Raw genomic sequence first — 13397 nt, forward strand, 5'->3', positions numbered from 1 at the left:
TGTAATTACACCCCAGAATGCTGAAATAAAGAAAGTAAACCTAAAAGACATCTTTGAGGTTGGGCATTGCTTATTCTATAGCCATTATGAGTCTCACATTAAATGGTTCCTGAGTCAATCTGAGAGGACAGGTTAAAAGCAAACAGTGCCAGCCTTCTGTGGTAGCAGGGTGGGTTTGGCTGCTCAGGGAGTCATCTGTCCCAGGAGAGAGGAGATGGCAAAATGCTGGAGCACTCACCCGGCTGGTTCCATGTAGCTGCACGAAAAATAAGTGCTGGAGCTGCTGCATTGGGAGAGATTTGATTCAAAGCCCTGGGAGAAGTAAATCCACATGTCAGCATCCACAGGAGCTGTGGTGGTGCTGAACTGAGGTTCAGCTTTAGTCAGCTGTCCCCGTTTCCTTAAGGGAGTGCCCATTAATTTCCCCCTTCCCAAACAGCAACAGGCAGTCTCTGCCTTCTGCTCATAAAAGGAACCTAAAATATCTCAGTAATTACTTTCAGTTTGAAGAACTCTGCGTGTGGTCAGTCTCATCCAAACTTGTGTGTTTGTGCTTTATTCCTTGTATGTTTCCTGTAGCTTATTTTTTTTTATCTGTCACAACACATTCACAATCTGCTGCGTGCATAACATGGGTGGGGTGGATTAATAAAGGAAGAAGGGGATGGGCTTTTAATTTGCAAGTTCTGAGGGATTGTTATGAAGGACAAGGGTGCAGGAAGCAGACTTCTCACACCACACAGAGATGCTGTGAGGGCCTTTTGAAGATGTGATTGTTTGTAATTGTCTTGTTCTGTTTTTAGAGGCTGTTGCAAAAGACCTTGAAAGCTTGTACTTAAATATGCTCCATTAAATTGCCTTTTTTTTTTTTTTTTGTTGCTGGCTGTAATCCCTCATGTAATCTCTCTTTGTGTGAGCAGCAATGCAGAATTTGAACACGTCTTACTCATAACAGTCTCTAACCTCTCTTTTCAAAGTGTAATGATTAAAAACTTGGACCACAAACCTGCTTCTGGTTCAGACACCACCTGTCCAAGTAATACAGAAAGGTCAAAACAGAGGCAGCAGCAGAGGAACAAAAAGCAATAGAAAATGGCACAAAGAAAGGTTTGTTGAGAGAGATACAAAAGATACCATTCTGTAACTTAAATTTAATCTTGATTATTTAGAGAATAAGAGTGATGCTAATCAGGTTAGGCATGCTGGCAAGACAGTAGAAAGAGCAGTCAGACAGCTGAGGAGAAGAAATCCCTCTAACCTTCCTCTAAACCTTCGCTAAAGATTAATCCATCTCTGTTGGATGCACTAATTTGTAAGGGAAAAAGCAAGGTCTAGCAGAAATAGCAACAGAAGGGCAGTAGATTACATGTCTGAGAGGCTTGGGTTTGTAGAATTAATTGTGACAGTGTCTTTTTATTTAGTATTTCCATGCCTTTTTTTTTTCCTCCCTTTAAATCTATTAAATTAGAGTAGTGTATGTAAATGTGTTAACAAGTGGTTGTGACAATTTGTGATCACCTGGATAGGTCAGAAGCCCATGGAAGCAAGTTGGTAGAGGTGTTTTCTTTCTTCCTAAGACCACACTTTGTTCTTTTACTTCTTAAAAGCAAAGCTGAGTCGATTGCTGGGTTACAGAGGCCTGTTTCTGGGTGTATAATGTAACAACAGTAGTTTGTGAAGCACAGAGTTGAAGATTAATTCGTCTTCCTGACTGGACCAGTGTGAAGTGCTCTCCTGCGAGGGGGGTGGTTGAGCACAAGCCTAGCTTTAGATGGAGAAAACATTGGTGGTACCTGCCGTGGCCAAGTGCTCCAGGAAAACATGCTCCAGCTTTTCCACTGCTCTGCAAAAGCTTAAAACTCTGTGGAGCCAAACAGCTGTAGCCCTAGGTCACAGTGATGCCATGGATGCAATGATGAGAAGAGGGAAAGCCCTAAAATTTGTAGGGAGTTGTTGTGGGGATTGCTAAGTTGCATTGTGTGAATGAAATGAGCAGTAACCAGCAGGTTCTCCAGTCCAGGCTCTGAGTGTGGCCCAGCCCCTGTGTCTGTGGGGTTCACACTGTAAAAGGCAACCTTGCCTCTTTGAGAGAAACAAAACCATTTCATCCTGAACAACCCCCAAGGCCTTTGGGCAGCAGAGAAGCTTTTGTGCTGTAAAACCGAAACCATTTAGAACTGAGCCCTGGCTAAGGGGAGAGGAGGTTCACCCCAGGCAGCCTCTGTGGGGATGTCAGGGGCAGTGCTTTGTCCTTCCTGCTCCTGCTGAGTGACTTTTGTTGCCCCTTCACTGTGCTGTTGGAAACCACTGCGCTCTAAACTGGATCACAGGCTGGATTTCTCCTCTAGCAAACTGCTGCCCACCTCTGGATTTTGCTGAAAATGTCGCCCTACTGAGAGCCCTTCTTGGCTGAGTTAAGGATGTAGAGATAACTGAGGCTGAGGAGGAAGGAGCAGAGATTTCTAAAGCTGGTTTGCTGACAAAGTCAGCATGTTTGAGGAACTACACCCTAAAGCAAAAGGTTAAGGAATGTAGAAACGCTAGAATATAAACCATGAAAGGGTGTGGGGAAATGCTTCCAGAGTTAGGGTTATTTTATAGTGGAAAGGAAAGTTTTGATACTTTTTTTTTACTTGTTGATTTTAAGATGCTTATCTGCTGAATTGCATTCTTTCCGTTTTGGTATGTATGCTATGGAATTTCTATGGCTAGCTGGAAGAAAGTAATTCAGACATGTATTTGAAATATAAACAAGAAGTAGGAAAATGAAAAAAGTTTTGGGGAAAAAAACCACATGATATAAAGGGAAGAATATGAGCAAAACAAAGTGATGCAATAATTCAACGCTGGTGTAAAGTATGCTGGCAGGACTTAATGAAAGCAAGGATCTCATTTGTGGTCTGCAGACCAGCTCCATAAAGAGTGGTACATTGAACTTAGGAAGAATGTCTGGTAGACATCAACCTCCTTATTCCACTCTTAAGTCCAGGGAACCTTAGTTCATATCAAATATATCAACATCAGGAAAAGCCAGGTAGATCTGAGAAGGATGTTTTGGTTTTTAATTTGTTTTTTTTTAAACCAACAACAAAACAAAAACTAGGAGAGAGAAAATAAATTGTGTACAGAGAAACACTTTTATTAGTGTGCCAGAGCCCAGAGTGATTGTGACATCTCCTTCACGAAACACATTAGCAGCAGAAGAAATTAGCAGGTCAGAATATTTATTCATCTGCTCTGTCTTCCAGGGAGGCAAAGAACAGCCAAGGCTCTCAGTCTGATGCTGTCCCTGAAAAAGCATCTTTGTGTTTATGAATGCATTATGGGAGATTACCTAAGGTGATGTGAAAGTACATGCTTTTCAACTTGGAGATGATCTCTAAATGGGAGAAGTTTTTCTTTGATGCATCTGAAAAGATGTGATAGATCTTGAAAAACTTAATAGCAGGAGAGTTCTACTGTCATTTTTGTTCAGGGAATGATGTTTCTGAGCAGCTGAGAAGGAAACTTACATTTAGTCAAAGTGACTTTTGCATTTTCTGGGTATATCACTGTATATTGAATGTAGGTGCCTAATCTGCAATAGGAAGAAAAGCTTTCATTTTGTGAGTCTTATTGACATGTGCTTACCTGTGGTTTACATTCAGGAGCAGTAGGAGTACAGCAGCATCTTAATTCCTTCTCCAAATCCTGGCAGAATATCACCAAACTGCTAATAATTGGTTTTTTTATTTAAAGAGCTTTCAATTCATCTCTTTACATGAGTTCAGAAATGAGGGTTTGTGCATTTTTCAATAGCAAAGTTAAATGTTTAAGACTGATGAAGAAGGATATTCAAAGTGATTATTAATTAACTGAAATACTTATATGTTAGCATGAAGTTATTTTACTTCATGTCATGGCACACAGTGCAGGAACTGATGTCTATCATTAACATCACCTAATGTTTTCCTTGATAATGTATTAGTTTTTAAATTGGTTGTAGCATAAAGGTTTTATTTAAATGTTGTCTGCTGGATTGTGTGTAAAGATTGTCCTGAGAACTGGGGCTGAGGGCAGGGAGTTGGTTCCCTTCGTTCCAAAGATGAACTCTCAATAAAATTTGAATGAATTTAGTGAATTTCCCGTAAGGACACGTGTGATTTTGGCCTTCTGACTTTTGAAATGGAACAGCAGGCATTGCCTTGTTAATAAACACATACCTGTAGTTCCCTTTCTAAAATTCTTTCTGCATTTGCATGGCCCACTGGGCGTGTTCAGTGGAGAATTGTTCGATGTGGTGGCTGTGATTTGGGCTGATTCTGCCTCCCAGCAGTACATTCCTCTTGTTCACAGGCCTCAGAATGGGGTGTACCTTGGAGCTGCCAGCTGTGCCAGGTGGTCCTGTGGCAATGGATGCTGCTGTGGTAGAGGATTGTTCAATTACAGTTGAAAAATAATACACAGGCATGAAAATTTGTTATTTTTCTGTTGGAAGAGCTGAAATGCTGTGTACTGTTTCTGAGTGCTTGAGCTCAAAAACCTCTGTATGAGGTGAAAAAGTCATTGTGGTTCTGTCTTCAGCTTTTTGGGTCTTGGTTTTTTCAGTTACAATATCTGCAGACTATGTACTACAGTTTTGGAAAATATGCTTTTCTGTCCTTTCTTGTGTTTAAATTAAATATTTGGCTCTTGAGAGGATTTGAATAATGCAAGTACTCAGCGTTACAAAATATTTTTGTTTTTCAGTTCGGAAAACAAAGGGAGCGCAGCCATAAATTCAAAGAGCAGCCAAAAGGAAAGCACAACTCTGCCTGCACTTTTGAAGGTAAGATTTTTATTGACTAATATTTATTTTAGGTAAAACCTGTCCCCTCTGCTTGTGACTATTTGTTGGAGTTTTGATGTTGGATGCACTCCTGGATGTTGGATGCAGTGTGGCACCTGATTGCCATAGTGTGGGTTAGGGTCCACTATGCCAGGGTTCTAAGGGACATGCTGAAGACAGAAAAACTATTTGTGCTTCCTTAAACAAATTCCACGTATTTACGTACAGGAAAGAACTGGGACTTCAGTGCAAGTTTGCCAGTGAAGAAGAAAACTAATATTTTTATCAAACCATGTTTTCAGGCATTGCTCTAAAGTACCATTTCTGTATAATTTATGAATATCTAACCAGCAAATCTGTGCTTGCCTGAAGGCCTGCTGGTTGGCAGCCAGAGCACTGTAAGGTCTTTGTGCTGAGATTTGTGTGTACGTCGGGTGCTCCTCACCAGTTACCCGTGTTAATCATGCTTGTCTTGTCCTGTAAGTGTTGTACTGCAAGAAAAGGACATGTTCCTCTGTGATCAGGGCTTTCTCCTGTGGCACTAGACACACCTCTAAAGTTGTGCTTAGATTCAGCCAAATACCATAAATAACTATGTACAGGACAGGTGATAACTGCTGTCACATCTTGCCCTGCACTGAGCTGTTGTAATGATCCAGTCACTAAGCAATTTTGCTTGAATTTTTGTTCCTTTTCTGACTTGTCTCAGTGCAGTGCAGATAATATCATGGCTGCTTTCCCAAAAGGGGCTTGGCTAGTCTGCCAGATTTATTTGTAGGCTTCTTAGCACACTTAATCTGATATTTCTATCCCATGCTGCATTTATTGAGCACTCATGGTGCATGGAAAAGGAAGTGCTCACCTTCTGTAGGGCCCACAGTCCCTGTGTATTTGCACCCTCAGTATCTAGGGACCATTTGTTTGGGCTTCACCAAAGTTGGATGCTTTGCAGTTGCCTCTGTAAGGACCCCAGCAGGGTTATTTGCTCAATAAAATTCCATTTTGATTGTGGTTTGTCTACAGCAAAGTGGGAAACAATGTTTGTTCAGAAGCCGGGGGATCCAAGCCAACTCTGTCAGTTCCGAGCTCCTGGAAAATGCCACTGCATGGCTTCCTATTACCATAAATCATTGATGTTATGCCTTGGAATGCAGGCAGAAAGATTTCTGATAAACCAGAGAAGACTCTATCTACTATAATACAAGAAAATTTTTTCAGTTTTAAAAAAATCTCATTTTTCTGTGTCAGATCAGTGAAAAATTCCAAATCAGATTTTCCTTTGGAGGCGGGTCCACCCCAGGACAGGGCTGAGGAAGGGGAAGCATTCAGGATTCAGCACTAGGAGTTGCTTAAAAGGAAGTAAGAACAGGGCTACGTCTCAAGGAAGAAGCAGGATGTGTAGGTGGAGCAAAGCAAGCATAGCAAGTTGAAGTTACCTAAGAGTATTTCTTTCTTGCCAAAAACTAAATCTGATTAATTTTTTTTTAATTTACAAAAGCCACAATTCTGAATCTTTCCTGCTGAATCTGTTTTAGTAGTCTTCTACTCAGAACTCATGTTTTTGTAACACTGTACTAAAAGCTGGTGCCAAAATTAGTGCTGTAAAGTTTTTTTCCAACATACTTCATCTCCTCTTTTTCTTGCCATAACCTTTTATTTAATTATATTGTTTCAGACCTATGTTAAAAAGCCTAAAACCGTGACATTATCTTAGAAATAATGCCTGGTGTTTGTATAGGCTTTAGGAAGAAGGTGTGGTTTTCATACTAGCAGAATGTGCTGGCTCTTCAGCTGTGCTGAGAGCTTCCTGTCTAACTTTACTGGTTTTTAAGCTGATCAAAAACCTTGTGATACACTTGAGTAGTTTCATATGCAGAGTAGTGAGTACTTTGAGCAGTCTAACTTTTTATCTTGTCTGCACAGAAATTACAACTAAATAGTAAAAACTTACTCAGAGGAAGTCAAGAAAGTATTGGTTTTCTGATGTTCCCCCCACTACATTTTCTGCAGAAAATGTTTTTTTCTGTTTTTTCCTCTCACTGCTGTCTCCAGTACCCTTGAAATTTGGTAGCACTGCATTAGCCAAAATAAACTATCTTCTGCAAAGATCACCAGACTGCACTTGAGCCGTTGGAGAGAACTGATGCTTTCTTAATTGTGGTGTTGGGATAATCTTAAGAGTCTTTTCCAGCCTAAATGATTCTATGGAAGGTATGACCTGTGTTATTTAAAGATGCTTCAGGTTTTTTCATCCAATCATCAAGGTTACTGTAGGCTGACAAAAAAAAAAATGTTATGGAAACTGGTTTTTGTGAAGAATGTCTGAATCTATACTTGGATCAATTTTGGGCAGGTTTCCAAGCATGCCCATGTCTCTGAGCTGTGCTTCTACCTGAGCATTTCAGGTGGATGGTAACTAAAAGTGAACCCATGTTGTGTCTGTGTTAGCTGTCACCAAGTTAATGAGCCATCCTATTTCTGATAGACTTCCATGCTGTGATTTTGTATATTCATTGGCCATCTCAGCACGAGGCCAGGGGCGAAATAGCAGAGGAGCTGCAAGTCTCTGATTTAGCAGCAAAGGTCTAATGTCTAAATTATAACTGACTGGGTGAGTGGAGCTGGCAATTGTGCTGAGCTTTGGTGGTTCTTTGACTCTTCTGAGCACTTTAGACACCACTTCTGTACTTTACCCCTGTTATTTTTTCCCTACAATGAAATATTTAACTCGTAAAGGAGGAAAATATATTTTAATACACTCCTTTTGAAAATATTAAGCCTAATTTTTCTGTGCGCCAAGGGGGACTTTATCAGTCATCACTTGATCACTTTGAAGAAAGTATTACTGAAATGTATTTGCTGTGTCTGTTAATTGATTGCAGAAAGTACACCACCCCCTCCCAATATTTATTTACAGATTTTGCTGTGCTTCTGTTCCTTTCAATTAGGGCTGCAAAGGGTGTCCTTTCTGAGTAAAAGCTCCATTTGAGCAGCATGATTGCTGAACAGATGGTTGTGTGGATGTAAACAGCTCTCCAACTTCATGTTTAGTGTGCTAAGTGTCTGCACTACAGAGTGTCCAGTGCACATTAGTGTATCATTAGCCTCACTTTTAGTGCTACAGGGACTTTGTTTGCAAAGGGAATATTGTAACAATGCTCCCTGAAAAAGGGTTTAATGGTCACTGGGTATCTTTCCTGTAGCAGTGCTTGGAGAAAATAGCCCATTCTTCCATAACCCATTAGGAAGGAATTCTTAAGCATCTCAACACAGAAACCACCATGTGGGCTGTGTCAGGCAAACCCAAAAGTTCCAAAAAGTAAGTGCAAATTTGATACACCAAATGTATAATTTAGGTTACAGTATTTCAGTAGCATCAAGCATTCCATCATTTGGCCCATAGGCTCCAGCCTGAATTAACCTGAGACAGTCTCAGCCTTCACAGAAAACTCAGGGGCAGAAAGTACAGCAGAGATTATCAAGTCTGCTCCTGTGCCCCAAGGTGAGATCTCTGTATCTATGTCATACCTGATAAAAGTTTGTCTGACTTGTTCTCAAAGACCTCCAGGGATGGAGATCTCTTAAGATCTCTCCAACCTCATCAGACAACTGTTCTACCAATTTCATAGACCTTATAATTAAAAACCCTTTTTCTTAACATGCCATCTAAAGCTTCTGTGCTACAAATTAAACCTGTACCTAATTGTCCTCTGACAAGTACTCCTGTACACTGTGAGCATGGAAAACAGAGATTATTCTGTAGCTCTGCTTTCTGACATGAATTTCATTTCAAGGTAACATAAAGATGGCTGTATTTAAGCAGGAGACATGATATTAAATTTTGATGGCAGGGACTGCAATTATGTGATAAGATGGAGCCATCTTCTTTTAGGAGTTGCAATGGGTACAAGTTGGAACATGGGAAATTCCAGTCACCTATATGAATTTATTTCTTTGGTTTTTTATTTGGTTTTTTTTTTTTTTTTTTCCTTTACTGTAAAAATGGTCACATATTGGAACAGTTTGCCCAAGTGAGTTGCAGAATCTTTATGCTTGGAAATACTCAAAACAAAGCTGGATGAACCAGAGCTGCTTTGTGCAGGAGCACAGACTGCATGACCTCCCCAGCCACATTCCTTTCAGCCTAATTTGTGCTGTAATTCTCTGTCACAAAATTTTTCATCCAGTGTGCCAATTTACACGAGACTTTTTTAGAAGTCCCATGAACTTGCTGGATATAGGTTGCTGTTCCTACTGATGTCCCTTATTCTGACTATAGTTTTAAGTTTTACAAAAAAGTTAGAAATCAAAAATAAACCTAAAGTCTTAGTTAACTGCATACTGTTTTCCATATAGCATGGGGTGGGGATTTATGTTGTCATGGTTCTATTATATATTGATTTTATTTCAAGAATCTCATAATTTTAAATTTCATCGCTAATTATCTAAGTAATGTCTGCTCAGGCTGTCTGTGAATTCCTGCTAAATTCCTGACTTAATAAGTAGAAATCAGAGTGAGGGATGTTTTTTCTTTTGGTAAGGGAGAGGGACTATTCTGCCAACCATGAATTTTTAAAAACCTGAGGGTTACTTTTAAAAACTCCTGCTGTCACTGTCTACAGCAACAAATGAAAGATAAAACACAAATTGTTTTGGAGTTTCTACCATCAATATTTCTCTTGTGAAAGCTGAAAGCAGATATTTTTTTCCTCAGCCATGATGTAGACTTTTGTTGAAATGGAATTTTATAGGTGGTACCTTTTAGTTTCCCAGGATACTTTGTTAAATTAGTGGTTGATGTTAACAGCTGGATGTGTTGAGGGGGATATTTCAAGATCATCCCATCTAAAGTTCTGGTAAATTCCCTTGCAATAATGAAGATTTTTAGAAAGAATGATCTTGAAATATGCTTCCCTCTCTACTACTTTTGTTCTTCAGAGAAGGGATCATGAGGAAACTTTGTTTCAGGATGGGTGGGGGAAAAAAAGTTTTAAATCTTGGTCTGTTTAACTCAGAAAACCAGCAGACAGATGAAGCAGAAGTGTGATGCCAGGTGCTATAATCTGCCAATAGAATGTAAGTGCAGGTGGAAGTCACACTGTCTTATCCCTTTCCCAGTGTACTGTCACCTTCTCCTTTGAAAAGGTAAATTTCACCTTTTTTTTTTTTTAACTGAAGCTTCAAGAAAATATCAAAGACAGCAAAAATTGTTTAATGTTTGTGAAAACATATTTATTAAAAGGCAATGGAATTGTAGTACTGGAAGAGTTTGGGGGAAAGAACAGAAGTAAAACAGACAATTTAATTCTGTTCTCTCTGGCTCTGCAGTAGCCCTTGTAGTAATGAGGTGATGGTTGCATACTCAGAAGTGAGTACCAGTTCTTAATCTTCAATCAGAGCTTTAAAATAATTTAATGAGAAAATTCAGGAGGGGAAATTTTCGAGCAGCTCTGCAAATGGTGTGAAGAGAAACTTTTAAATTAAAAAGTTAATTTGGTCATTCTAGAGACTTTCACTGAGTTTAAAATTCTCCGTGAAGGTGACCCAGCAGAAACTTTATTTCAAATTGTACCTCCTTTTTTCTACCTTTTCATTTGAAATGTTCACTCCGACCACTTTATCTGTTGTTCTCCTCAGGGAATGTATCTCTGGATACTTCTTCAGATTTTAGGAGAATACTATAGAGTTTCAGAGAATGCTTGTTTCATCTTTTCTTTCCTCATCTGACAAATTAAATGTGCATTAATGACCCCTTGCTGTTTCAAGAATTCAAATGGACAAACAAATTTTCAAAATCCCAGTGCTGAACTTTGAACAGATGCTGTTGTCTTTCCAAATGTTAAATAGTCCTTGACTTTAAATAGGTTTATTTTTAAAAATGCAAAACTGATACAGTTTAACTAAAAGTCTCTTCCTGTTGTTAATTTTTACTCCTGATTATGGTGATGCCATGATTTCATTAGTTTTCTAGTTACTTTTGTCTTCCGGGGTTGCCATGACCTGGTTTTTTGCATCTCAAACCAAGCAGAGAAATGAGGATGTGGAAGGAAAACTTCGCAGTATTAAACAGCCAAAATATTCAGGTTAATTGGGTATTTGTAGAGGTACTGAGTTCATAACTTAAATTCCCCCAAAACCCCAAGTCACTCTTTGTTTCTTTTGAGGGGTTTTTGCTTTTTCTTATTAGTTAAAAGGTGTGTTGTAAGAAAGACTAAATAGTTTTTTACAATGGCGGACTTCCCTTACATCTTCTACACCACCACTTGAATTACTGGCTTAAATAGGAAAAACCCAGTTTACCCATGTGTTTTTTCAATCCATTTGGCTCATGACCATTAGCAACAGTGGACTTTTAGGGGTTCCTATTGTGCATTTCACTATCTGATAGTACTTTAGCCTGAATTTTTCTTAATGCCATTCTAATTTCTGTAGAAAAGCTTTGTTCTTAATCTGTATCTCACTGTGTCCAATAGTTTTTCTTTAGGCTTCCACATGTATTGCCTCCTGTTGGTTGCAAAAGCCTAAAAGATTTTCCTCACAGTACTTGAAAAAACAAAATATTATTTCACATGTGGATTTAAGGCACTTCAGTGTGTCCCACTCACTGAGAAAGAGTGGGAGATTACACCAAAGATGCTTTAACTTCCCAGAGAAAGAAAATCTGTTGAAAAACCTGCACTCTGGGGATGAACTAGCCTGCCACCAGCCCCCGCTCTATCACTGTGGATTTTGCTTAGCACACAGAATTTATATACTGTGTCAGTGTTCAGACTGAATGAGATGCTCATAATTAAATGAATATTCAGTTAAATGAAATGCAGCCATCTCAGTGGTGTCGAAAGGTCAAAGCCAAGGCTAGGAACAAGATTAATTTTCCTGTACTATATGTGGCAATGCCTACATGTGCTACTTTGTGCACCCAGCACTTGAGCCTGAAGCTGTTAATTAATTTCTAAATGCCAGCAAGCAGAAACTCAGGAGTAGCGCCGTGGCCCGTTCTCAGATCAGGGTGTTGAGGTTAAATGACTTGTTGGAAGTCCCTGGGGTGGATTAGTGATGATCCTAACTTTCTGATGGCAGGCCATCTTCTCCCACAAGTGCAGGGGAGGTAGGAGGTGGTAGAAGGTGTCTGGGCAGGAGGCAGGATGTGCTCTGAGTGCCGCAGGACAGGCGGCCTGAGATCCCTGCACGGCTGTCTGGAGTTTCTGCTTGGTAATGAGCATTCATTCATGGGGAGGGAAATCCCAAATGTCTGGCAGTTGTGGCTGCAAGCTAACGCTTTGTTCACGGAGATCTGTGTTTTAATGCTGCTAATGCTTTCATTTCCCTCGTTAGGGCAATAAAAGAGATTGTATTTTTGGCAGACAGATGTAGCCCTTGCTGATTGAGGACCTCTGGCAGTTCCAGCTTCAGCCAGCCAGCTGCTGAGAAAAGATGCTTTAAAGGGTGGTCACAAGATGCTTTACAAGGGTGCCTACCTGAGGAAAACTGAGGTAACCTGGCAGGTTACCCTCCCTAGGGTGCTGCTGTGCCACTGTGAGGGTTGTTCACCTGGGCCTGCCTGCCAAGGTGCAGCTGGCCCAGGGTGGGTGTCCGTGCTGCGGCCTGGAGTGGATTACAGCCTGAAAAGGATAAATCAACTGGCATAACTATCCTGGTAGTCACAAGGGTTCCCTGCTGGGCAGGAGGTGAGGAAAACTGAGATAACCTGGCAGGTTACCCTCCTCAGGGTGATGCTGTGCCATCTCAGGGGTTGTTCACCTGGGCCTGCCTGCTGAGGTGCAGCTGGCCCAGGGTGGGTGTCCGTGCTGCAGCCTGGAGTGGATTACAGCCTGAAAAGGATAAATCAGCTGGGATAACTATCCTGCCAGCCTGGAGAGGGTGATTCAGCTGGGATACCTATCCTGCCTGGGACATGGCGTGGGGCTTGTCCCCTGAGCCCCAGCTGGCAGTTTTCAGTGCAGCAAAGTGGGAGCACAGTGCCCAGACACAGCGTCACTTATTGCTGCAGTCTCCCCTGTCACCTGATCAAAGTCATAATCTTGTTTCACACTCTGCCACACCGGCCTGGTTGCATGTGAGGGCACAGGCCCATAGGATAATTCAGGTTGAAGGGACCCCAGAGTGTCATCCAGTCCAGCCTCAGTTCAGCTACAAGGTCAGGCCAGGTCACGCAGGGCTTGCTCAGTGAAACTCAGAGGAACGAGTTGCCAAAGGACTAAAAGCTAATTAAAGCTTCATGAAGCATGTCACAAGCAGGAAAGCTCACAGAGAGTGGGAAAGGGGAGGCAAGGGGAAGACTGATGACAGTTCATTGCAAGAGGAGCAGAAAGACAGCGCTATAGCAGGAAAATTCTTTTCCTTGCTGACATCAGCAAGGATCTCAAAGGGGATCTGGCAGGTAGGTTTCCATCCAGAAACCACTGTTTTCTTGGTGAACTGGAGAAACTATTCGGACTGCTGTGACACTGTTAGAGGACTTTTAAAATTCATTTTTCTTTGAATGATGACATGAAGTGTAGGTAAAACAAGAGTCACTGATATTCCTGCAATGTTGTGAATATCAAACTGCTCAAGCTTAATTGTGACA

The 13397-nt window shown here is 40.8% G+C and overlaps 1 protein-coding gene across 1 annotated transcript in view; it reads left to right on the plus strand.

The window, feature by feature from the left end:
* The window catches only part of CRYBG3 (crystallin beta-gamma domain containing 3), an 80861-nt gene that overhangs the window by 9516 nt on the left and 57948 nt on the right, over window positions 1–13397 (plus strand). The window contains exon 3 of the mRNA XM_058043573.1: window positions 4729–4807. Within this exon, the coding sequence (XP_057899556.1) occupies window positions 4729–4807 (79 nt within the window). The remainder of the gene's footprint in view (window positions 1–4728; window positions 4808–13397) is intronic.

Source organism: Melospiza georgiana, chromosome 2, assembly GCF_028018845.1.
Source record: "Melospiza georgiana isolate bMelGeo1 chromosome 2, bMelGeo1.pri, whole genome shotgun sequence".
Lineage (NCBI taxonomy): Eukaryota > Metazoa > Chordata > Aves > Passeriformes > Passerellidae > Melospiza > Melospiza georgiana.